Source organism: Sus scrofa, chromosome 8, assembly GCF_054392235.1.
Source record: "Sus scrofa isolate SSC_HxYL_T2T_F1_AM1 chromosome 8, Sscrofa_HxYL_maternal_Yorkshire_Landrace_v2.0, whole genome shotgun sequence".
In the NCBI taxonomy this organism is placed as follows: Eukaryota; Metazoa; Chordata; class Mammalia; order Artiodactyla; family Suidae; genus Sus; species Sus scrofa.
The window spans coordinates 87050109-87074289 of record NC_139390.1 but is presented as its reverse complement, the minus strand read 5'-3'; the positions used below and the strand labels follow the sequence as shown (position 1 = coordinate 87074289).

Genomic DNA, 24181 nt, shown 5'->3' with positions numbered 1-24181 from the left:
TGTTCACCAACATTGTTCTAACCACAAATTCTCATAGCTCTAAGTTATCTGACTGGTAAAGTAGAACTGCAGAATCATAAACCATAAGAGATTGGGAGGGACCCCTGAGACCCTTCCGTCTCCATTACTCTGTTGATGAGGGGAGGCACATGATGTAATGAAAACAGCATGAGCTTTCAGGGAGGACCTGGGCTCCTAGCTGAAGACCACCTCTCCAGGGCTGTGTGATCTGGGAGCATCTAATGAACTGCTCTCTGCCTGAGGTAGCTGCACTGTTTACAAAACTGTGATAATTGTGCCTGTTTTAGAAGAGGCTTGTCTATAAATCTGTGATCCTATAAAAGCACCAAATGGAGCTATTGGCACACAGCAGGCCCCGTGAGTGCCCTGCTACTGGAGAGACAGAGCCTTTGCAGTCCAGAGATTTTTTTCTGCTGAGCTCTGCCTCCCTGGAAATGCAGATTAGCAAAGGAGGAAACAGGTCTGGATCTCGAGAGAAGCTTCCTGAAAGCCAGGCTGAATCACTGTCTGTGCTGGGTTTTAAAGATCACCCAGACCTGATGTTCTCAAAATGTGGTCTAAGGACACAGGGGTGCTGCCAGGACCCTTTCCAGAAGTCTGTGAGGTTCCTCTTCTGAATACACATTTGGGTGAAACTGAAGCTTTTTCCTATGTTTCCACCAAACAACTTTTTTTTTTTTTTTCTGCTTTTTAGGGCCACACTTGCGGCATTTGGAAGTTCCCAGGCTACCAGTCTCACTGGAGCTACAGCTGCCAGCTTACACCACAGCCACAGCAACACCAGATCCTAGCCGCGTCTGTGACCTACACCACAGCTCACGGCAATGCTCAATCCTTAACCCACTGAGCAAGGCCAGGGATCGAACCCGCAACCTCATGGTTCCTAGTCAGATTCATTAACTGCTGCACCACGATGGGAACTCCACCAAACAACCTATTTCAACAGAGTGGATGTGAGAAGCAGATAAGAGAATGCAATTCATACAGAAGGAACTTACAAAATGGCAAAACAATGCCACTCTACTAATTGTTTTGTGCATTTGGGGAAAAAGAGCTCTTTCTCATAAAATATTTATGCTGTTATATTTACGTCACATTATTTATATAATATGTAACAGCTTATTGGGGTTTTTTTCTTTGTTTTGTTTTTGTATTTATGGCTGCACCTGCAGCATATGGAGCAGCATATAGAAGTTCCCAGGCTAGAGGTCAAATTGGAGCTGTAGCTGCCAGCCTACACCACAGCCACAGCAATGCCAGATCCTTAATCCACTGAGGCCAGGAATCAAACCTGCATCCTCATGGACACTATGACAGGTTCTTAACTTGCTGAGCTACAACAGGAACTCCAAGGTTATTGCTATTTTAAAAGGAATCAAGAAATCAGTATTTCTAAAAATTTGTTTTAATCTCTAATACAGCTAAATACCAACAAACATAGCTTACATAAACAAAAACTCTTTGGGGTCCTCGATTCTCTTAAGAGCATAAAGGGGGTCCTGAGAACAACAACCTTGTGAACCACTGACCTGGTTCGGTTCTCTCATTCTGCAGAAGGGTCAAGGGTCTAGTGACGTTTACTCACTCACTGGACAAGATCGACAAGATTGAGCTCCTTCTCAGCAAAGTTAGGGACCGAGCCCTAGGTCTTCAACAGTGGAGCTCTTAAATATTGGCATGCCATCGGAAAAGAAAGAAACAGATTTGGAGGATTAACTTACACATGGAACCAAAGTTCCACTTTTTCTAAGAATATCTTCTGTTCCATTTGTGTTCTGTATCCATTGGACATATTCGCACCCATTTTAAAGACAAATAAAAGATGAAAGATGAGATATGATTGATAGGTCAAAGTTCTAACTATGTAGTCTCTGAAACCACCTAATGAAACCAATATTAGAGCCAAAGGTCCGCTCTGTGTAACTGCTTGAAAAATCAAGTTCCGGGGTCACGGTTCAAGTCTTGATACATCTGAAAAATTCTGAGTTTTGGATGCAGAGACATCTCGGCTCAAAACTTGGAGCCATCTTTGAAAGCGGGGTGATAAAATCCCATATCACAGGACTATAAGGATGCAATAGGATAACGTGTGGGAGACAGCATATAGCATGATGCCTTTCACAAGCTTTCAGCATCAGCTCATAATCCTTCAAATTCCCCTCTAAACTACTTGATTAAATCTTTGCCCTCTAGTATCCATATAATGGAGAGTGTAATGGACTGAACGTGTCACCCCATTCATGTGGTGATGCTCTAACCCCAATGTGATGGCATCAGAAAGTGAGATTTGGGAAAGGTAACTGGGGTTAGATGAGGTCATGAGGGTGGAGCCCCCGTGATGGGATTAGTGCCCTTCTCAGAAGCAGCAGTGACACCAGAGCATCCTCCTTCTACCACGTGAGGGTAGTGAGAAGACAGCCCTTCCTCAGCAGGCCATGAAGAAGACCTTCCCAGGAGCAACCATGCTGGCATCCTGAGCTTGGACTTCCATCCTCCAGCACTGTGAGGAATAGACATCTCTTGTTGAAATCATCCCCCTATGGGGTTTTGTTACAGAAGCCTCCAGGTGCCTAAAACCAAGAGGGGTATCATGCCTATAGCACAAAGGGAATTGGGAGTTTATAAAGTACTCATTCCATTGATTCTATTGAGGCAGCATCTATATCTAGGTGGAGAGGAACAGAAGATGGGCCCAGCTAGACAAAGCTGGGGCAGCATTTCTGTTGCAGCGCTAATGACCCAAAGAGACAGATGAGCTTTAACTAAGGAGGCCGAGGGTCTCCAAACATGACCATCTTTTTTTGGTTCCTCTCCCTTCTCCACTTATTTCTTTCAGAAGACGATTATCAAGCTCACAACTTAAGAAAAATTAAATAACCTCTTCGGGGCCCTCCAGAAACACAACCCTATTAAATCAGCTTGGGGTTTCATGGGTGGAAGTGAAGGACAGAAAACTAAAATCATCTCTCAATGTGGTACAACAAAAATGGCCAATCGCGTGGCTCAGATTGGGTTTTAGAAGCATCTGAAAATACAAGTACAGAAAATATGTTATATATCAAGACACAGCAAGTGTTTTGTCCTCCTTCAATGCAGAGGGCCACCCCAAACTACCATCTTTGTGTCTTATGGCCTGTGTCAAGGGACAAAGCCTGGAGCCCTCCTTAGCTTTGTTAATTGATTATTACATTCGCTGCCACCTGCCCCATCTTGCAGTATAATCACTGTATCAAAACTCATTGTTCTCCATCCATTTTTCAATAAAGAAATTCACTCCAGTGATTTTATTTTATATTGAAAAGGAGAGTGTTTTGGGCTGAAGAGACCAAAGTCCATGAGTGTATTAACTGAAAATAAAGAACAACATGCTAATATTAGCCACAGTAAGCCTTTTAAACATAACAGATGATCTTAAACTAGTTTTGTCTTTATTCAAAACGAAAAACAGCTCCCTCGAGAGCTCTCCTCCACTGTTGGTAGGAATGTAAACTAGTGTAACCACTATGTAGGTCAGTACGGCAGCTCCTTAAACTAAATACAGAACTACCATATGGTTCCACAATCCCATTTCTGGTCATCTATCCAGAGAAAACCCTAATTCGAAAAGACACATGTACCCCAATGTTCATTGCAGCACTATTTACAATAGCCAATACTTGGAAGCAACCTAAATGACCATCAACAGAGGAATGGATAAAGAAGATGTGGTACATATACACAATGGAATATTACTCAGCCATAAAAAAACATGAAATAGTGCCATTTGCAGTAACATGGATGGACCTAGAGGTAATCATACGAAGTGAAGTAAGAGAGAGAAAGACAAATAGCATACAAAATCATTAATTTGTACAATTTAATAAGGAATGATACAAAAGAACTTACAAAACAGAAACAAAAATTTACAAACCAGCCTATGGCTGCCAAAGATAAACATGGGCGGGGGAGGGATAAATTAGGAGGTTGGGATTAATATATACACACTACTGTATATAAAACAGATGAGTAATAAGGATCTACTGTATAGCACAGAGAATCAACTCAATATTTTGTAATAACCCAGGTTGGAAAAGAATCTGAAAAGGAATTGATATATGTGTGTGTATAACCGATTCACTTGTTGTACACCTGAAACTAACACAGCACTGTAAAAGTCAACTATATTCCAATAAAAAAAATTTAAATAAAAAATAAAAGAACAACAAAAAAATAGCTCCCTCTAGATAGAATAAAGCTGGGACATATTTCTTGCATCATTACAACTCTGTGATTCCAATACACTTATAAATAGCTTAAACAGGTCAGTCCACTTGCAGTCTCCTATTTGTTTTGCTTTAATTTCATACTATACTGGCAATTACCCAGCTTCATTAACTGCTTCGAAAATTTCTCAGCTATACCACAAGAAACACAACACAAGAAATATTAACCTCCAGCAGTGCTCTTGAAGGAAAACTTGAAAAGAGAAATCCCTTATATTAAGCTAACAAATCCTTTTGATGTAAATCCTTCACATCAAGCCCCAAAATCACTGTGGTGTCACCTCACACCAGGAAACTTGTTTTTGACCCTTGTACTGGAAAGACGACCCATTAATAAACCCAAAAAACTGTCACTGAGTGCCAATTACGTAGAAAGCATTTTGCTAGATATTAAGAAAAATAATTAAAAATACACCTTGTATTCTAGTTCACAGTATATCTGGAATAAAAATGTATATACAAAGCACAAAAAGGGGAGGGGGAGGGAGTGGGATGGACTGGGAATTTTGGATTAAAACATGCAGACTATTGCCTTTGGAATGGATAAAAGCAATGAGATCCTGTTGTGTAGCACTGAGACCTGTATCTAGTCACTTAAGATGGAGCATGACAATGTGAGAAAAAAGAATGTATATGTGTATGTGTGAACTGGGTCACCTTGCTGTATTGTACAAAATTGACAGAACACTGTAAACCAGCTATAATGGAAAAAATAAAAATCATTATAAAAAAATGAAAAATTAAAAAAAAAAGTGCAAAAATCCCCAAAGGACTGATAATGAAAAAACTGATATAGGTCAAAAAACAAAAAACAAAAAACAAACAGGTTTGTGGGAAGAAGTCACTCTTGACTTTGATGGTAAAAGAAGTGATCAGAGAGGAAACATCCTTCATGTCAGGCTTGGTGGAGGGGGAAGGGGGGGCGGGGGGCGGCCAGAGGGAAGAAAACATTAGGAGCAGAGGCACAGCCATGGAAAGACAGGATGAAGGGAAGGGGAAGATTGAATTGCCTGGCCCAGAGCTGACGAGGGGGAGCAGCAGGAAATAATGTTGAAAAGAGCATGTTGAAATTAATTAGTTTACTGAGTATTTACTAATGCCAGACAGTATCGCAGGTGCTGGCCATGCAAAGGAGAACCACAGAAGCCAGCTTCCTCACCCCCTTGAGCCTAAGTTACAGGGTCAGGGGACTTGCTCTGGAGAAAATAAACATGCGACAAGAAGGACTGGGTAGGGGGGAGGGGGAGGGGTCTCCTCTAGGTCTGGTGATGGAGCAAAATCTGTCTGAATAGGAATATTTTGAGCTGAGACAAGATGAGAAAACACCAACGGCCTGCACAGGGCCAACAGCAAGTGTGATGGGCCTGAGGCAAGCATGACCTTGGGAATCTGAAAAAGCACGTATAACTGAATCACTTTGTTGGACAGCAGAAATTATCACGACAGTGTAAATCAACTATACCTCAGTTGTCATGGGTCAGCAGAAACAAATCTGACTAGCATCCATGAGGATGCAGGTTGGATCCCTGGCCTTGCTCAGTGGGTTAAGGATCCTGTGTTGCTGTGGCTGAGGTGTAGGCCAGCAGCTACAGTTTTGATTCGACCCCTAGCCTGGGAACCTCCAAATGCTGTGGGTGCAGCCCTAAAAAGCCAAAAAAAAAAAAGTTCATTTGTATCTTTTTTAATATTCCATATGTAAGTGAAAACATATGATGTTCGTTTTTCACTAACTTCACTTAGTATAATAATCTCTAGGTCCCATCCATGTTGCTGCAAATGGCATTATTTTATTCATTTTTTATGGGTGAGTAATATTCCATTGTGTGGAATATAACTTCCACACATCTTTTTTATACAGCATATATATGGGTCTTGTTTTTTGCATGCATTCGGCCATGTGGTTAGAGCATTTAGTCCATTTACATTTAAGGTAATTATTGATATGTATGTTCTTATTGCCCTTTTGTTAATTGTTTTGGATTTGTTTTTGTTGATTTTCTCCAGCCCTTTATCGCTTGGTCTTTTTTCTCACCTTTTGTTCTCTTCTCTTGGGGTTTGATGACTATGTTTAGTGTTGTGTTTGAATTGCGTCTATTGTAGATTTTTGGTTTGTGGTAACCATGAGGTTTTGATATAGGAGTCTATATGTACACACACAAGATTGCCTTAAGTTGCTGATCTCTTAATTGCAAATGCATTTCCAGGATCCTGCATTTGTACCTTCCTCTTCTCACAATTGCTGGTTTTGGTGGCATATTTGTATGTGGATGATTTCCTACCTTTACTAATGTTTGCCTTTACTGGTGAATGAACTTATTGCAGAACAGACACAGACTCATAGACTTTGTACACAAACTTACGGTTACCAAAGGACACAGATGGGGTGGGGGGAGGGGTGAACTGGCGATTTGAGATCGGCACATGCACACTGGGGTATACTGAATGACTGGCCAATGGAGACCTGCTGTACTGCACAGGGAACTCTACCCAATCAATATTCTGTGATAATCTACATGAAAAAGGATCTGAAAAAGAATGGATGTGTGTAGATGTGTAACTGAATCACTTTGTTGTACAGCAAAAATGATCACAACGTGTAAACAACTCTACTTCAATAAAATTTTTTTAAATGGGAAAAAATAAAGAAAAAGAAAAAAACTTTAAAAAATGAAAAAAAAAAAAAGAGAGAGAGAATGACCTTGGACTCTTTAAAGCACCAAGAGGTCATCCATGGGGCTAACCAAGGGCGCTGGCAAATCCTCCGAGAGAGCTCTCAGACTGCATCTTACTATTTTCAATACCACTTTTTTTGTGTGTGTGGTCCTACCAAAAAAGGTCCTGCAAAAGAGGATGATGTATGTTACCTGAGTCACACTCCCTGGGGATGTGGCAGGTGGGATTTCTTCATGACTCGGCTTTCACTTTTCCCACCTTTCCACCCACCTGCCACTAGAGCCTCAGCCCCAGGTTTTGTTTACTGTTGAACTCCCAGCACCTGGAACAGTGCTTGGTGTATTCAAGTTGCCCGAGAGATATGTGTCCAATTGATGCACTGTGGGGACAGCACTTGTCTCCTCCTCCCCAGAGTGGTCCAGAATGAGAGGCAGGGTTTGAACGCCCACCTGCAAGAACTTCCCTTCTCTCATTTACTCTGCTGAAATATCTGGAAGTAACTTTGGATTCCAACTCTGCCTGGCATCAACATGCTAGGTTGATAAAGGGGAAGAAATATTTTTTAAAAAGGGAGAGAAGGAGTTCCCATTGTGGCTCAGTGGTAATGAACTGGACCAGTATCCATGACAATTCAGGTCCGATCCCTGGCCTCACTTGGTGGGCTAAGGATCTGGCGTTGCCCTGAGCTGTGGCGTAGGTCACAGACTCAGCTTGGATCTAGCATTGCTGTAGCTGTGGCTGTGGCCGGCAGCTGTAGATCCAATTCAATCCCTAGCCTGGGAACCTCCATATGCTGCGGGTGTGGCCCTAAAAAGCAAAGCAAAAAAAAAAAAAGGAGAAAAAGAAAGCATTTCTCACTTGAGCACTTAACTTTGCTCTGCTCCCTCTACACGACTGAATGATTCTTTCTTGTGTGTAGCTTATAAAACCTCCTCAGGCCCCACTGCACATGCCCCCCTCCCCCAAGTCCTCCCTGCCTGGCCTCCTTCGGGTGGCAAGATGTCCTTTATAACTACTTTTGTGCAAAAGAAATTTCCACTTTTCAGTGTTTCTGCCCTTTGCAGACCAAGAATGCCCATTTTCTATTTAGGTGCTGTTTGGAGGTGTGTGTGAGACAGAGAGAGAGATGGAGAGAGACAGAATGAGAGACAGAGACAGGGGTGGGGGTTGGGGGGAGGAAGGAAGCAAAGAGGAAGAGGTGGGAGGTGGACGGGGAGTGAGGAGGGCAGGCCACGAGGAACGGGGGAGGGGAGAGGGGAACAGGGGTGGCCGGGGGTTATAAACTACAGAAAGCACACAGTTCAGGGTCCCAGTGAGCAGAGGGAGGTAAGAAATCCCATCTGAAAGCAGAACTAAGGGAACCAAAGAGGGAAAGCGAGGCAGGGGACAGAGGGGCCGGCAGCAAACTGCGGGAGTGAAGAGGATGCTGAACCAGGTTCCCCCGCGCCCCTGGCCCCCTCATCAGCACCCCTGCCCCGTGTCTGTCACGGGTCCTTACCCTGGTGGAGCCAGGGTCCCGGCACAGAAGTCATTTCCTGTGGCTCAGGAATATCAAGCAGGCCCCTGGGGAGGCGAGGGTGGGGCCTGTCGAATGCTCCCTCCACCCCCCGTGGGCTCCCTGAGGACGCACTGATCCCAGCCCGGACAGCAGGGATGTGGCCTGGAACGCGCAACAGCTGGAGCTTTAGGACCTTAGGTGCAGGGGGACCTTAAGTGAACTGTCCCACGGGCAAAGTGGCCTGGGGTGAGCTCCTCCTAAGGACAGCTGGATGATGGCAGCGTGGTGACAGCCAGAGGGGACACAACACCGACAGGCTGCGCTCCCGGAAAACATGGCCTGAAACGACTGATAATGGAGTCCTGAACTTTTCTACTGGTGCTGCCAGTACAACCAGCACTGAACACAAAGCCAGTGTGGGCTGAGCTGCCCTTCCCTCCCTCCTGAGCAAGCAAACATGTTCCCCTGAGGTCACCCTGAACTGGCACTAGAGGCACTCAGACAGTGTCAGGAAGACCTAAACTCTCCCTCTCTCTTACCAACAGTCTCTGAACCCAAATAGTAAGAGGTTCAGAACTACAAGGACAGCAAAAGATCACCTCAAATACATTTTTAAAACTGAATTTTTTTTTCTTTTAAAAAAATTAAACTTAGTTTTTATTAGAGTATAGTCGATTTACAGTGTTGAGTCAATTTCTTCTGTACAGCACAGTGACCCAGTCTCATACACACATTCTTTTTCTCATGTTCTCTTCCATCATGGTCTAGTCCAAGAGACTGGATATCGTTCTCTGTGCAGTACAGCAGGACCTCATTGCTTATCCATCCTAAATGTAATAGCTTTTTAAAATTGGGCTCTGACTTGAAACAATATAAACATGCTTTTAAATATGCTTTGGTCAAGGGGGAGGGGTGGACGGGGAGTTTGGGGTTAGTAGATACAAGCTATTACATTTAGAAAGGATAGAAAATGAAGTCCTACTGCACAGCACAGGCAGCGATATCCAATCTCCAGGGACAGACCATGATGGGAAAGAACATAAAAAAGAATGTATATATATGAATCACTTTGCCGTACAGTAGAAATTGGTACACTGTAAATTAACTATACCTTCATAAAAAATTAAAAAAATAATAATATACTTTTGATTCTAAAATATTGGCAGAGGCTTAAAAGGGTGTAATACTCAACCTTCGTTTCAGAAATTCCAAAAAATTGAAGAAATTTCATTACAGGCGTAAATGGGAGTTTTAATATGTGTACTGAACTTGATAAGAAATTCGTATACTGGCAGTGATCTGGAGCCATATGTGATAAGCTGTTTCAAGGTAAAATTGAATAATGAATCATTTAATACATATTTGAAAAGTTTTGCATTTATAATAGGAAAAGTTCTATTCTAATTTAAAGTATTAACTCATGGCTTCACCCCAGTGTTTAATGAAAATCAGAAAGAGTGTTTTCCTTAATTATCCCTACTTCCCGTCTTCCCTCCAACTCCAATAAAGCCAGTACACAGCTGAAGGATAAGACCTTTGGGGATTTTCAGATCTGCTTCACGTCTGAAAGCAAACAAAAATGATCAACGGTCCAAGTTTTTGTCACCATTTTAAATAAAGCAACTCCTCTGATGGTGAAAACAATATGCTCGCACATCCCACTTCTTTACCAGCAACTTCATCCTTTTATGTTCCTCAGCCTAGGTCAGCTCTCCTCCTCCTCTATTTCCTCCCCCTGGATGTCACTAGCTGAACCCATTCCAGGGAAACCTTCCCTGTCTAGTCCAATACCTCCAATTAATTGCTAGCAAAGCACTCTTCTTTCTTTTTGCTTATATATATATATATATATATATATATTTTTTTTTTTTTTTTCCTTTTTAGGGCTGCACCTGCTGCATATGGAAATTCCTAGGCTAGGGGTTGAATGGGAGCTGTCACTGCCGGCCTACACCACAGCTACAGCAACATGAGATCTGAGCCTCAGCTGCCACCTACACCACAGCTCATGGCAATGCTGGATCCTTAGCCCACTGAGCGAGGCCAGGGATGGAACCCACACCCTCATGGATGCTACTTGGGTTCATTACCTCTGAGCCACAAAGGGAACTCCTCTTCTTTCAATACTTATCATGATAATCATTTTAGGATTTTTTTGATAATTTCTGTCTCTTCTGTTCAACTATAAGGTCCATGAGATAGGATATAAATATTTTTCACTATGCTAAAATCACTGCTCAAAGAATTGACAGCAGTTAGTAAACATCTCCTCAATAAATACAGGATGAAGGATGCAAAAGAGATTAAACTTTAGTTGCAGCCCATCCTCTGCAACTAATTTGTTTCCCTACAAAACACAGGTCCTGTAACAGTACCCTGGGATGGAGGGACAACACACAAGCTCTATTCATTGGTGAGATTTTATCAAAAGGCTTTATGTCATTTCTAAATGTTTAATGGGAATAGGTCTCCCCTCTCCCTCTGAAAAATGCAGCTCTGTACCACTCTTTCTAGATGAGAAAAAACTTAAGTCTAAACTGGGGTTAAGAATAGAGGACAGACGCTCATTCTAATAATTATATCATATTATTTAACTACTTATAACACAAGTAGGGTTTTTGGGTTTCCATTTTATGTCAGTATTTACTAGACAAATACATGGATCTTATGTGACCTTTTTAATTTTTCTTTTTTTTGGGGGGGTTCTTACTTCCTGTTTATTTCTAAAACCCTTCAATGACATTAATTTTCCCAGGCTTCAAACATAAGGTACTGGAGTTCCCATAATGGCACAGCGGAAGTGAATCTGACTAGGAACCATGAGGTTGTGTGTTTGATCCCTGGCCTCGCTCAGTGGGTTAAGGATCTGGCATTGCCGTGAGCTGTGGTGTAGGTCACAGACATGACTTGGATCTGAGTTGGTGTGGATGTGGCGTAGGCAGGCAGCTGTAGCTCCGATTGGACCCCTGGCCTGGGAGCCTCCATAGGCCATGGGGTGCAGCCTTAAAGAGCAAAAAATAAAAAATAAAAAAAAAAAACAGGTGCTTTCTCCTAAGTTCCACTTGTTAAAGAGGATTCTTACGATTTTGCACTTTGAAACCTGTACACTTGGATGTTTACACACAATTAAAAATTAATGGGTGACACCAAAAGTATCAGTACCAACAACAAAAACAGATGAACTGGACTTCATTAAAATGGAAAACCTTATTTAAAAAGCACATCACAGGATACTATCAAGAGAGTGAAAAGACAACCCACAGAATGGGAGAAATCTGATAAGGGTTTAATATTCCAAAATACAATAAAAACTCCTACAACCTGAGGACAAAAAGACAAACAACCTAAATAAACATGGGAAAGGACTGGAATGGACATTTCTTCAAAGAAGCTATACAAGGAGTTCCTTTCGTGCCTCAGTGGTTAACGAATCCAACTAAGAACCATGAGGTTGCAGGTTTGATCCCTGGCCTCACTCAGTGGGTTAAGGATCCAGCGTTGCCATGAGCTGTGGTGTAGGTTGCAGACGCGGCTCGGATCCCGTGTTGCTGTGGCTCTGGCATAGGCTTGGCAGCTACAGCTCCAATTCAACCTCTAGCCTGGGAACCTCCATATGCAGCCCTAGAAAAAGGCAAAATGACCAAAAAAAAAAAAAATAAGCTATATAAATGGCCAACAAGTTATGAAAAGAGGCCCAACATCATCAGTCATTAAGGAAGTGTAAATCAAAAACACAATGATAGCACTTTGCATCTATCAAGAGATAAGTCAGGCAGGGAAAGACAAATATTGCATGATACCATTTATACATGGAATCTAAAACATCCAAACAGAGAGCAGAATTGTGGCTGCCAGGGGCTGGTGGGTGGGGGACGTGGGGGCAGGTTGCTTAAAGGGACAGAGTTGCAACTAGTAGACAAATAAGTTGTGGCAATCAAATGCACAGTATAGTAAACATAGATAACAATACTGTATTTTAATCAACAAATTGGTCAAGAGACTAAATCTTAATTATTCTCACCACACCAAAAAGAAATGGCAATTATGTAATGTGACAGAAGGGCTAACTACTACAATGACAATTGTGCTACAAGATATAAATGTAGCAAATAACATCTGTAGACATTAAATTTACAGTGCCATACGACAAAGATATTTTGTTACTTGACACAAAAATCCCGCAAATACTTTACCGGACTAGCATAGCTATTTAAAAAATGAAAAAAAACAAAAAACAAAACAAAAAACAAAAACTCAGAAAATAAGTTTTAGCAAGGATGTGGTGAAATTGGAACCCTTATTATCTTGTTACTCTTTTAACTTGCACATTGCTTGTGGGAATGTAAAACTGTGCAACTGCTGTGGAAAGCAGTTCAATGGCTCCTCCAAAGTTACATGCAGACTTAACCATATGCCCCAGTAATTCCATTCCTAGGTACAGACCCAAAAGCAATAAAAGCAGGGACTCAAACACGTACTTAGATGCAAACAGATAATTATATACAAATGTAATATATACATATAGAGCAGTATCATTCACAATAACCAGAGGCAGAAACACCCCAAGTCTGCAAATGTATAAACAAAATGTGGTCAATTCTCTTTATTTGGTAAAAGTAACCACGGTAGTCAAAGTATATAAAGTTGTTGCAGACACTGAATTAGCTCAACAGCTGCTCCTCTGAGGGGACATACAGGTTGAGGTTCATCAGGGTTCCTGATCACAACATTGTCACTGGCTGATGTAGACACAATCTTGTTTTATGTATGTTTTGTTTAAAGACCCTTATTAACATACATTGTTGATCCATTAACACTGAACTCACAACCAGCAGCACTGTCACTTGTGTCTGAAAGACGCTTACCTAACACCTGTATTTTTTCCCTAAGGCACATCATAGCCTTCTTGCACTTAGGAATAGAGTGCCTGTCAGCACTGCTTGCGGGTAATTTTAAAGAGTGAAATCACCAGCAGAAAGCACAGCAACGCAAGAAAGTTGGCACTCACTAGACCACAGAAAGTATACTTATTAAGAGCATGAGAGCTGAGCTGACAGGAGAAGGCAGAATCCCAGATGAAACATACAGGCTGGGTGACTTAAGTATACTGCCTCTTTGCGCTGCAAGTACTGACTTTTGGATTACAGATAAATGCAGCTGCAGGCCAATTCACAAGTATGGAATCTGGGAACAATGAGGTCAAGTCTATACATGTACAATGGAATAGTATTCAGCCATGAAATGAGATTCTGATACATGCTATAATAAGGGTGAACCCTGAAAACATTATGCTAAGTGAAATAAGATAGAAAAAAAAAGGACGCATATTATATGGTTTCATTTATATGAAATAGAATAGGCAAATTCATAGATCAGAGGTTATCAGAGGTTTGGGGACAAGGAGGATGTGGAGTTACTGCTAAACTGATCCAGAGGTTCTGTTTGGGATGATGAACCAAGTACTGCAGATGGATAGTGCTGATGGTGGCACAGCAGTGTCAGTGCAATTAAGGCTACAGAATGGTGCACGAGAAATGGTTAAAATGGAAAATTTTATATTGTACCTATTTGATGACAAAGAGTCAACAGAGTCACTGAATAAGATTAAACTACACTCTGGAGTTCCCGTCGTGGCGCAGTGGTTAACGAATCCGACTAGGAACCATGAGGTTGCGGGTTCGGTCCCTGCTCTTGCTCAGTGGGTTAACAATCCGGCGTTGCCGTGAGCTGTGGTGTAGGTTGCAGACGCGGCTCGGATCCCGAGTTGCTGTGGCTCTGGCGTAGGCCGGTGGCTACAGCTCCGATTGGACCCCTAGCCTGGGAACCTCCATATGCCGTGGGAGCGGCCCAAGAAATAGCAACAATAACAACAACAACAACAAAAAAGACAAAAGACCAAAAAAAAAAAAAAAAAGATTAAACTACACTCTAATAAAAAAATTTTAAAACTATATGAGAGCTTAGTAGTAAGGCTGTCATTACAACTACTGTTTGGTAATGATATATCAATATAAAGTTAATAAGTTAAAATCCCACTCAAATCACTCTTCCTTTCAAACTCCTTAAATTCACAGTATTTTTGGTCCAGGATTACTAATTACTTCAGCCATAAAAGAGATTCTTAAAAGAAAAGAAAAGGATTAAATGGGTCACTTGAATCTTCTGTTAAAACAAAATCTAAAGGAGCCCATGCTGGATGGTAGATTCTGGTTTTTTTTTTTTTTTTTTTGTCTTCTTAGGGCCACCACCTGCAGCATATGGACGTTCCCAGGCTAGGGGGTCTAATTGGAGCTGTAGCTGCCAGCCTACGCCACAGCCATGTCAGATCCTTAACCCACGGAGCGAGGCCAGGGATCGAACCTGCAACCTCATTGTTCCTAGTCAGATTCGTTAACCACTGAGCCACGACGGGAACTCCTGGATGGTGGATTCTTATTTACCCACACTTCCTCTTAAAATAAAGACCCTCCTTAATGTGTTTGGGTTTACAGACTATATTTAAAAACAGGCTTATTATTTAATAATATCAGATGATGACTGTGGAAAATAGGTAAATTAAAATGTGCCTGTCAGTTGTTTGGCCTCACTTCATGCTTTTGGTGCAAATTTATTCAGCAGTAGGTTATTCCTTCTGATTATCTGCCAAAAGAAGGGTCAGCCCAAGAGCCAACAGCTGATGTTCCTAATCTGCCCTGGAATGAAACTGCCTCCAAGGTCCACCATGCCAAGGGGGGAAGGTAACTCCCAGGAAACTGCTACCAGGACAATTTAGGCATCTTGGCACCAAATGGACACTTTTCACCTTTTCCATCTTCCACTGCCCATCTATTTCTCATCTGCTTCCTTCCATGATGAAAACCCCTATTTTGATATCTCAAGGGACAGCCATCTGTTAGGATACAGCTGTCATTTCTGTCATAATTCAAATGTTCCTTTTAAAGTATTTCTTGACCCAACAATCACAAAGAAAGGTGCTCATGTCAAATGCAAACAATATGAAAAGGGAAAGTTAACACAGAGAGGAACTCACGGCCAGAGAAAAAGCTATTATAATTCTTTCCATCTTCTTTAGAAGCATCCTACTACGAAAAATGTCTCACTACTGAAGAAGAGTTTGGCTTCTTTTATGACTGCAAAGAGGGGTAATTATGATTGTCATGAAAACACACTGAGCAGCTGTATACTGTTAACAAAAGAATCATTATATGAATGCGCTCAAAACCTGGCACTTTATACATTCACATTTCCTAGAAATACGACAGTCTTCCCAACCAGAGTAGATACCAAAAGAGACTGTTTTGGATTAATTGCGGCTTTGTACCAACCAAGTTTTGGGAGCCAAATGAATCATTTTTCTTTGGGACAATTCTCACATAATATTATATGAGATCTACCTACACTGATTTATACATACTCAGACATGTGCACTGTAATTTTGTAAAAAGTAATTTTTAAGTTCTCAACTGATAGATTTTTCTTTTTTCCTTTTCTTTTTTCTTTCTTTCTTTTTTTTTTTTTTGGCTTTTTAGGGCCATACGTGCAGCATATGGAAGTTTCCAGGCGAGGGGTTGAACTGGAGCTATAGCTGCTGGCCTATGCTATAGCCATAGCAACACAGGATCCTAGCTACATCTGAGACCTACACCACAGCTCATGGCAACGCCAGATCCTTAACCCACCAAGGAGGCCAGGGATTGAACCCACATTCTCATGGATACTAGTCAGATTCGTTTCCACTGAGCCACAATAGGAACTCCAGATTTTCAACTCCTAAAATGTGTATCAGTGGAGTCTTTCACAAACAGACAGCTGTTTAGGAATCATTTAAAAAAAAAGCATAACGAATAACTTCAGCTTATTTTATGAAGGCTAATTAATAGGTACTTACTCATTAAAGACTAGGTCTGGTGCAAAATAGAGAAACTGGCTGTTCGTATGTTTGTACGATCTCCAGCTCAAGGCAAATGATGACAGACACATCCAAGAATACTGGATTAGGGTAATTTGGTCCTCGAGAGGCAAGTTTTTAAATCCTGAAGAACAGAACAATTAATCACAGAAATACACTTAGCATTTAAGTACATTTCAGGAAGAAGCTTCTTAAGCCAACCCCACACAACCCTGTTTCTCTAAGTGACGCAAATCAATTCCACAGTGATTTATAAAGCACCTATCGTGGGCCTGGCTCTGTGCAATGTTTCATGTTCAATTCACCCTAAATGCTCCAGGGGAAAGAAAACTGAGATGCTCCTGGGAGTTTCCCTGGGGATGGTGGCCTATGACCCTCTGTTAGACTGAATGAAGTGGTGTTGAGCTGTACGACTTACTTCAGCCTACTCACAATCAATAGTTTTCAAATAAAGGATAACTGAGTGACTGTCAGCTCCTAAATATCTGCAATACAGGTGGAAGACTTTAGTTCTCATGAGTTTGCAGTGGTTGCAGAAAGTACTTCTCCTTGCTTCCCCTTGTCTGGTGTAACACGAAGCTTCAACCAACTTTGGAGGCAGAATAAGCATTCCGGACACTTGTCTTCCTTTTGCCCATGGCCTTCCTTTCTGGGCCTCAAGCTCTTGTTTTGTTTCTTTTCTCACCCTCTGAATCCCCAGCATGCACCAGGCCATTCTTTCGTTTATATAGTTTCACCTGGGCAAGCTACTCTCCCAAAGCTTTCCCTAATCTTTTTCCTTATGGCTGCTCATTGACCACAGGTCATCTAAGAAATTGCTCTGGATTAAGCAACTGAGACCCTGCAACTGTAATTCTAAGTGATAATATTACCACAGATTAATAGGGGCCTTATTAATAAAATCCAGCAGCACAAAAATGGCCAGAACAGGAATTTCAAGGACAATTTAGAAGGTATTGGACCTAAGATGCTATTTCTAGAAAGACCAGGCTTCAGTTTGCCCTGCTTATGAGTTGCTCAGAATGGGCTCAGTCTGTGCTTCCACAAACAGAATGTGCTTTACCTTATTAATCTTACTGGGATGAAACTTTCCATTTCAGGCCTCAACATAAGGACTATTTATGCTATGTGCACACTCGAACTCCTAACTCTTAACTCAAGAGACATGAGCACATTCCCCAGAGTTTTTTCTACACACTTGATTACCTTGGCCTTGGGTGGAAAACTGGGTGTCAGGACTGAACAGAGAGCCAAGTTACTTGCACTGTGGCACCTGGTGCAGTCGCTGCCCTGACTCGCCTAGCTCAGGACGCAGAGCCTGAAAGCAGAGGCCGTCCTACCTGGAAGTACCTTTGCCCACTTCACGACCTGGATCATCTGTTTGCCTGCTAAGCGGTTTAGGGTGGAGAGCAGATTTTCGGCTGTATCTGGTTTTGAGCTGTCATAGCCTGCGTACACAATTTCGGGTTCGATGGTTTCGAGGACCATAGACGGGGAAGGCGTGAGCGCGCGTGAAATTGTGGAGAGCTGAGGGACCAGCGCCGAGTTGACCGAGGGCTCTTTTGCGGGAGCGATGTATGTCGTCCCCTCCTCTGGGCTCTGGGGGGGTGGGGGGGGAGGGGGGGGCTGTTGCTGCTGGGACTGTTCCTCGTGGATCCCTTTCAACTTTCCTAACTTCTTGGACTTTCGAGCTGTGAAAAGAAAAAAAAACAAAAACAAAAACAATAAGGGCCCATTATGATTATGTCTGGCATGATCCATATCATGTAAAGGGCAGCATTTCTGTATGTTATTTACAAAGTTGTAAATCCTGAGTTCTCACTGCAAGCAAAAAAATATTTAATTTTGTATCCTCATGAGATGCTGAATGGTCACTAAATTTACTGTGATAATCATTTCAATAATGTATGTAAGTCAAATCATAATATCGTACACATGTTTAAAAAAAAAAAATTCTTTTTAGGGCCGCACCCGTGGCATGCGGAGGTTCCCAGGCTCGGGGCTGAAGCGGAGCTGCAATTGCTGGCCTATACCACAGCCACAGCAATGTGGAATCTGACTCTCATCGTGACCTACACCTCAGTTCACTGCAATGCCACATCCTTAACCCACTGAGTAAAGCCAGGGATTGAAACTGTATCCTCATGGATACTAGTTGGATTCTTAACCCGCTGAACCACAATGGGCACTCTCACACTATGCACTTAAAAATTATACCGTGCTGTATGTTGATTACTATCTTGATAAAATGAATACATAAATAATAAATGGCACCACAAAAAGAGTTAAAAAAGATTATGTTTGTGATCCTTTACATGAGGTAAACTATAATGAAATTGACTTCTATGGAGTAAAACATCCTTTTTCTCTAAAGATGTCTTGTTATGCTAGTAGCTTAATATCCTTTCGTTGTTTTTCTGATACCAGACACTGTCCTAAATGCTTTGTATATATTAACCATGTTAATATTATGACTAGGTATTATTATGAGTCTCATCTTATAATAAGGTAACTGAGACCAGAGGGTAGAGAAATCTGTCCAAGGTCACACAGCTCCTATGTGTAAAATAAAGAGCTCAGAGAAGGGTAAATTGCTTCATATACTAATAAGTTATATATGCCTCAATTAAATCTTATGTACACCAATAATTCCCACCTATTATCCACCAAAGAGTTGGCAATGAGGGCTAGACTGGCCTGATTGAGTTTATTAGCGCTGTCTCTGCTCCCTTCTTCTGTATTTCCTTTTTTTCTTTGTAGGGCCATACGACAGCATATGGAAATTCCTGGGCTAGGGGTCAAATTGGAGCCACAGCTGCTGGCCTGCGCCGAAACCACAGCAACTCGGGACCCAAGCTGCATCTTCAGCCTACACCACAGCCCATGGCAATGCCGGATCTTTAAGCCACTGAGCAAGCTCAGGGATCAAACCCGAATACTCATGGACCCTATGTTGGGCTCTTAACCTGCTGAGCCACAATGGGAACTCCTCTGCTCCCTTCTGCTTTCCCGGGCCCTTTACTTGTTCTCCTTTGGTGCTTCTCCAGCACTAACTCTTTCTGGCACAGTCCTGTGCAACCACTTGCTAAGGCAGAGTAGTGATTTTGTACAGATGCCCTCAGACCAATATCCCTGCTTCTACTGTGAACTGCTGAGACAGAAAGAGTGGGTGTTCCTTCCCTTTCACAGACCCCACGGGGGTACCCTGGTAAATGCGATGCCCACACACAGTGATTTAAAATTTCTACTGACTAAAGGGGGCCACAATCAATGCCAAAGCATGGCAACAGAATGGAAGGAAACAAGTATCTGGAGGATTCCAAACTGGAGCCCTAACTAGTAAATGTACAGGAATTAATGCTATTAAAGAAATCATGTGCAAGTTACACCATTACAAATGCAATCTTTAAAAACCTCTCCTAGTCTATATTTTTAATGTAAATAAGCATCTCACATATCACATAGCCTAGAACTAAAAAAAATACCTCTGCACAGCGATACCACTTTAGATCTTTAGGAGGATGTATGTACAAGGGACCACATTCTGATTGACCCAGAAAAGTCCTGGTTTGTGCTTGCTTCCCAGCATAATTACCAGTAAGTTTACCCCTAAAAGCGTCACATTTTAGACAATAACGAATGTGTGCATCTTAATTAAAGAATCCACATAAACATTAATAGCAACTGCTTTTCTTTCACATTTCTTTTTGAGGACTCTTACAATAGATATGGGAAAGGAAAGACTGGGGAGGTGGGAGAATTGAGAGGTGAATGCGGGGGCTGGGGGCCGGATGGCAGGTGGGTGGGGTTGATGGGTAGATGGATAAATAATGGGGAAGATGGGTAAATTGTTAAATGGGGATGCATGGATAAATTGTTAAAGGATAAAGAGAGCTCAGAAGTGTCAAGTGGAGCTTGGAGCTGTGGTGATAAGTTACTCTGCAATTTTAGGGTCTTCCATTGTATTGAAGAATTTATTTTAAAATTCTTGAAGAAACAGACACCTTCTACTTAGTTCTAACATGCATGAGGGATTCGCAGGATACAAATTAAACAGCAAGTAGGGCTATGCCACGCCAATTAATTTGATTTTTAAAATAACCATTCATACCTATAATTATGGCATTAAGTATCTACCACCTTCATCACAGAAACACTTACTGCTTCAGATAAAAGACAAACCACTACCCACCAAAAGACATATCTGCCACACATTTGCTAAATACTGGAACTACACTTAAGAAATGAGCAAGATATACCTACTATCTTTAAGGAGTCTAAAATGAGCAAAAAATTAAAAAATTTCAATTATCTTAAATCATTTCATTTCTCACAGACTATCTCCTACTATAAAAGAGTTGAGGCAGAGATTTCCCACTGTGGCTCGATGGGTTACAAACCTGCCTAGTAACTATGAGGATGCGGGTTCAATCCCTGGCCTTGCTCAGTGGGTCAGGAATCCGGTGTTTCTGTGAGCTATGGTGTAGGTCTCAGATGTGGCTTGGATCCTGTGCTGCTGTAGCAGCTGCAGCTCTGATTCCACCCCTAGCTTGGGAACTCCATACGCCGCAGGTAGAGCCCTAAAAAGCAAAAAAGAGTCAAGGCAGAAAAATCTGAGTTTTAGAATTGTTTGAATATTCCATTCTTGTATGCTAATACATAGTGGCTGACAAAGTCCTGCCCAGCAGTGCTGGATGTACAGTAGGTGAGCAAGATGCTTCTGATGAGTGAATGAGCAAATGAACCAAAGAAAAAATAATCAGCACAGCACCTCAAAAACTAGGCAAAATAAAGAAGGAGAAGAAAAGACACAAACACGCAGATAATCCAAAATGATGGCCAACGGCTGACTCCATACGAGCTTTGAGAAAACCCTCAACAGCACAGACTGGTCATTTAAAGAATCAGACACTTGGAACCAACTACCTCTGTGTCACATAAACTTTTCTCTAAGTCTCAACTGATTCACCTGAAAAATGAGAATAATAGTGCTTTTCTCTCCGATCTCACAGAGGGTTAAAGGGATGAGAAAACTAAAAACAATGGTTGAAAATCATTACTAACATCTGATTATGCTACTGTGTTACTTCTATTCTTTCACATAATTTTGCAGATATTAAAACGATTCCAGTTCGTTAAGACATCCTTATCCTTTCTAAGACCACATTCAATGATAACCATCATTTGATTGACGAGACATAGCCAAGGGTGATATTCTCAAATTTTATTAAAAGTGATATTTGCTTGCAAATTAATTAGAAAATCCATACTTGTTTTAGGCTTTAGGTCTATAAGGCTGTGTTTATTCTCATGGCTGATTTAAGGTCAGTGCTGTAAAATACCATGACGAAGAATGCTTAATATTTTCTTTAGCATTTAGACACAAAGCTGTGGCCTGTGGTAGAACCTACTGAACAGATTATCAATATTATGCTTGGCATTTCAGTTACATTTAACTTTATGCTGTGATGTTATGAATACATATGGTACGCTTGGAGTTGAGTAATTATCTCTATTTCATTAGGTAGTTCAAGATAAATAAATATTTTAGGTGTGCAGATTCTTTAGCCAAGTGCATGCGTCCAGTACCTTTTTCTTAGAGCATTGGGAGTACAGTTACATAATAATAATACTTACATTACTCAAAGTAGCCCTTCTAAGATGCCTGAAAATTTTATACTGTTCTTTTAACACATGCTGCATTCTAAAATTAAAGCTCCTGAAAACCGTTCATGTCTTATGTATTCCTAAAACATCACTTTCCATGATGCTTAAGGGTACTTAATAAATGTTTGTTGACTAAATTTATTTCATCTTCAAATTTTAATAAACTGTTATATAGGAAGCATTAATTTACTTCCGTGCAGGAAATGTAGGCACATTTCTGAGATTTTAAGATAAAATTTCTGGGTTGTTAATTATTATTCCTTTTTAAAATTTCTACTGTGCAATGATCCATCTGCAGCGCTATTTCTCTTAAAATGCCACTAACCAAAATAACAGTGAACTAAAACGTATTGAGCACTTGTGAACCAAAACACTTTCCAGAGGTCTTAAGCATCCCAGTGCTCAGCAGGACTCTATGATTAGGCAAGATGAGTTCCATTTGACAGGTGCAGAAGATGAAGCACAGAGAGAAGAGTACTTCTTCAAGGCTGAAGAGCTGCTAAACATCAGAGGTCAGTTTTGAATCCAGCCGTGCCTCAGTGCTCACACCCTTTTGTCCTTTTTTTGGGGGGGTATCACCGTGGTGTATGGAGTTTCCAGGCTAGGGGCTGAATTGGAGCTGCAGCTGCAGGCCTACACCACAGCCACAGCAACACGAGATCCAAGTCTCATCTGCAACCTACACCATAGCTCACGGCAATGCTGGATCCTTAACCCACCAAGTGGGGCCAGGGGTCCAGCCAGCATCCTCATGGATATTAGTCAGGTTCATTACCACTGAGCCAGGACACGAACTCCAGAGCTCCTACTCTTAACCTCTCGGCTGTGCAGTCTTCTCTGCCAATCCTTTTGTTTATATCTAATTTGTATTTTTTTAAACTTTCAGATTAGCACCAGCCTCAAATCCCAGTACATAATTAAGATGTGTGCTAATTTTACAGGAAAAATCTCTAGCCAAAGATACTTACATGAGCTTGTTTCCATTATTCAAAGAATCTGTGAACATAAATTTGGGGTCTTATCATTCACTACCTATCATCTTACTGAATTCAGATGGAGTTAATGGCCTTTGGGCTTGGGAACTCATGTTCCCAGGTAGCCTCAAGCTACATTTCATGTCTAACTGCCAGCAACAGTTGCAGGATGTGCGTGCGTGTGTGTGTGTGTGTGTGTGTGTATGAATACGATTGTGAGCGTCTCCCAGTCCCACTAAATTCCCAGAGGAGTTTGACTTCTACTTGGACATGACAGTAACAGTACCTGCTTAGTGGCTGCCCCCAGGTGTCAAGTCCTCTATGACCAGCAGCATCTTGGCAGCCGCTTTCTCGTGGCACAATTGGGAATCAGAACACTAAAGGTGCTCCAAGAACTGTTCCTCAGGAGCTGCGCAATGGGCAGGTCCTGCTTCCTATCTCAACTGATAAGCAGAACAGCAAGCAGGGGCAATGGGTGGGACCCTAGAAAAATAGTAGAAAATTCCTGATAGGATCTCAAGATTCACAGAGGCCTTGAAACATGGCCTGACTTCCTTTCTGCTTTGCTCCACCTCCTGAGGCTGGTCTGGTGTGGTGGGCTAGGCTGGGCTAGGCATGGCATATAAGGCCTGTGCCACAGCCATAGCAATACTAGATCTGATCTGTGACCTATATGGCAGCTCATGGCACTGCCAGATCCTTAACTCACTGAGTGAGGCCAAGGATTGAACCTGAAACTTCATAGATACTGGTTGGGGTTCTTAACCCACTGAGCCACAACAGGAACGTCCCTGAGCATCTATTTTCTGTTTCTACTGAGGTCAAGATAAGAATGAAAGGGCTTAAAGGGCAGTAAAGCAGGGATTTAGATGAGACATTAGGAGAATTTCCTCCAGGTTTTCTGGAATGTGTTATGGAGAGAGCCTGGAATGCATTACCAGCAAGAACATGTAATAATATTCTTTTCTAAAAACTCTCAAGTAAGAGGTAGGCAGGTTCTCTGCTTGCCTGAGCGCAGTTCTGCCTGCAGGAGGATGACAAAGTGAGTTACTGAGATCCAATGGCCCTAATGTGGAAGGAAGTACAGCCTCCAACATACACTCCAGCCTTCTGTGTGTGTGAGAGGAGCTTCCGTGGCTCATACTTGTCTGAAGGACAGGAATAAATCCCTTATATT

General features: G+C 41.8%; 1 protein-coding gene across 9 annotated transcripts in view; it reads right to left on the bottom strand.

Annotated features, from left to right (window-relative positions):
• NR3C2 (nuclear receptor subfamily 3 group C member 2) overlaps positions 1-24181 on the bottom strand; it is a 365987-nt gene that overhangs the window by 54558 nt on the left and 287248 nt on the right. For all 9 annotated transcript variants that reach the window (XM_084970788.1, XM_084970786.1, XM_013978840.3 and 6 more), the window contains 2 exon segments: positions 17704-18054; positions 16343-16487 (listed from right to left, as the gene is read on the bottom strand). In XM_084970788.1, coding sequence (XP_084826914.1) covers positions 16343-16487; positions 17704-18054 — 496 coding nt within the window.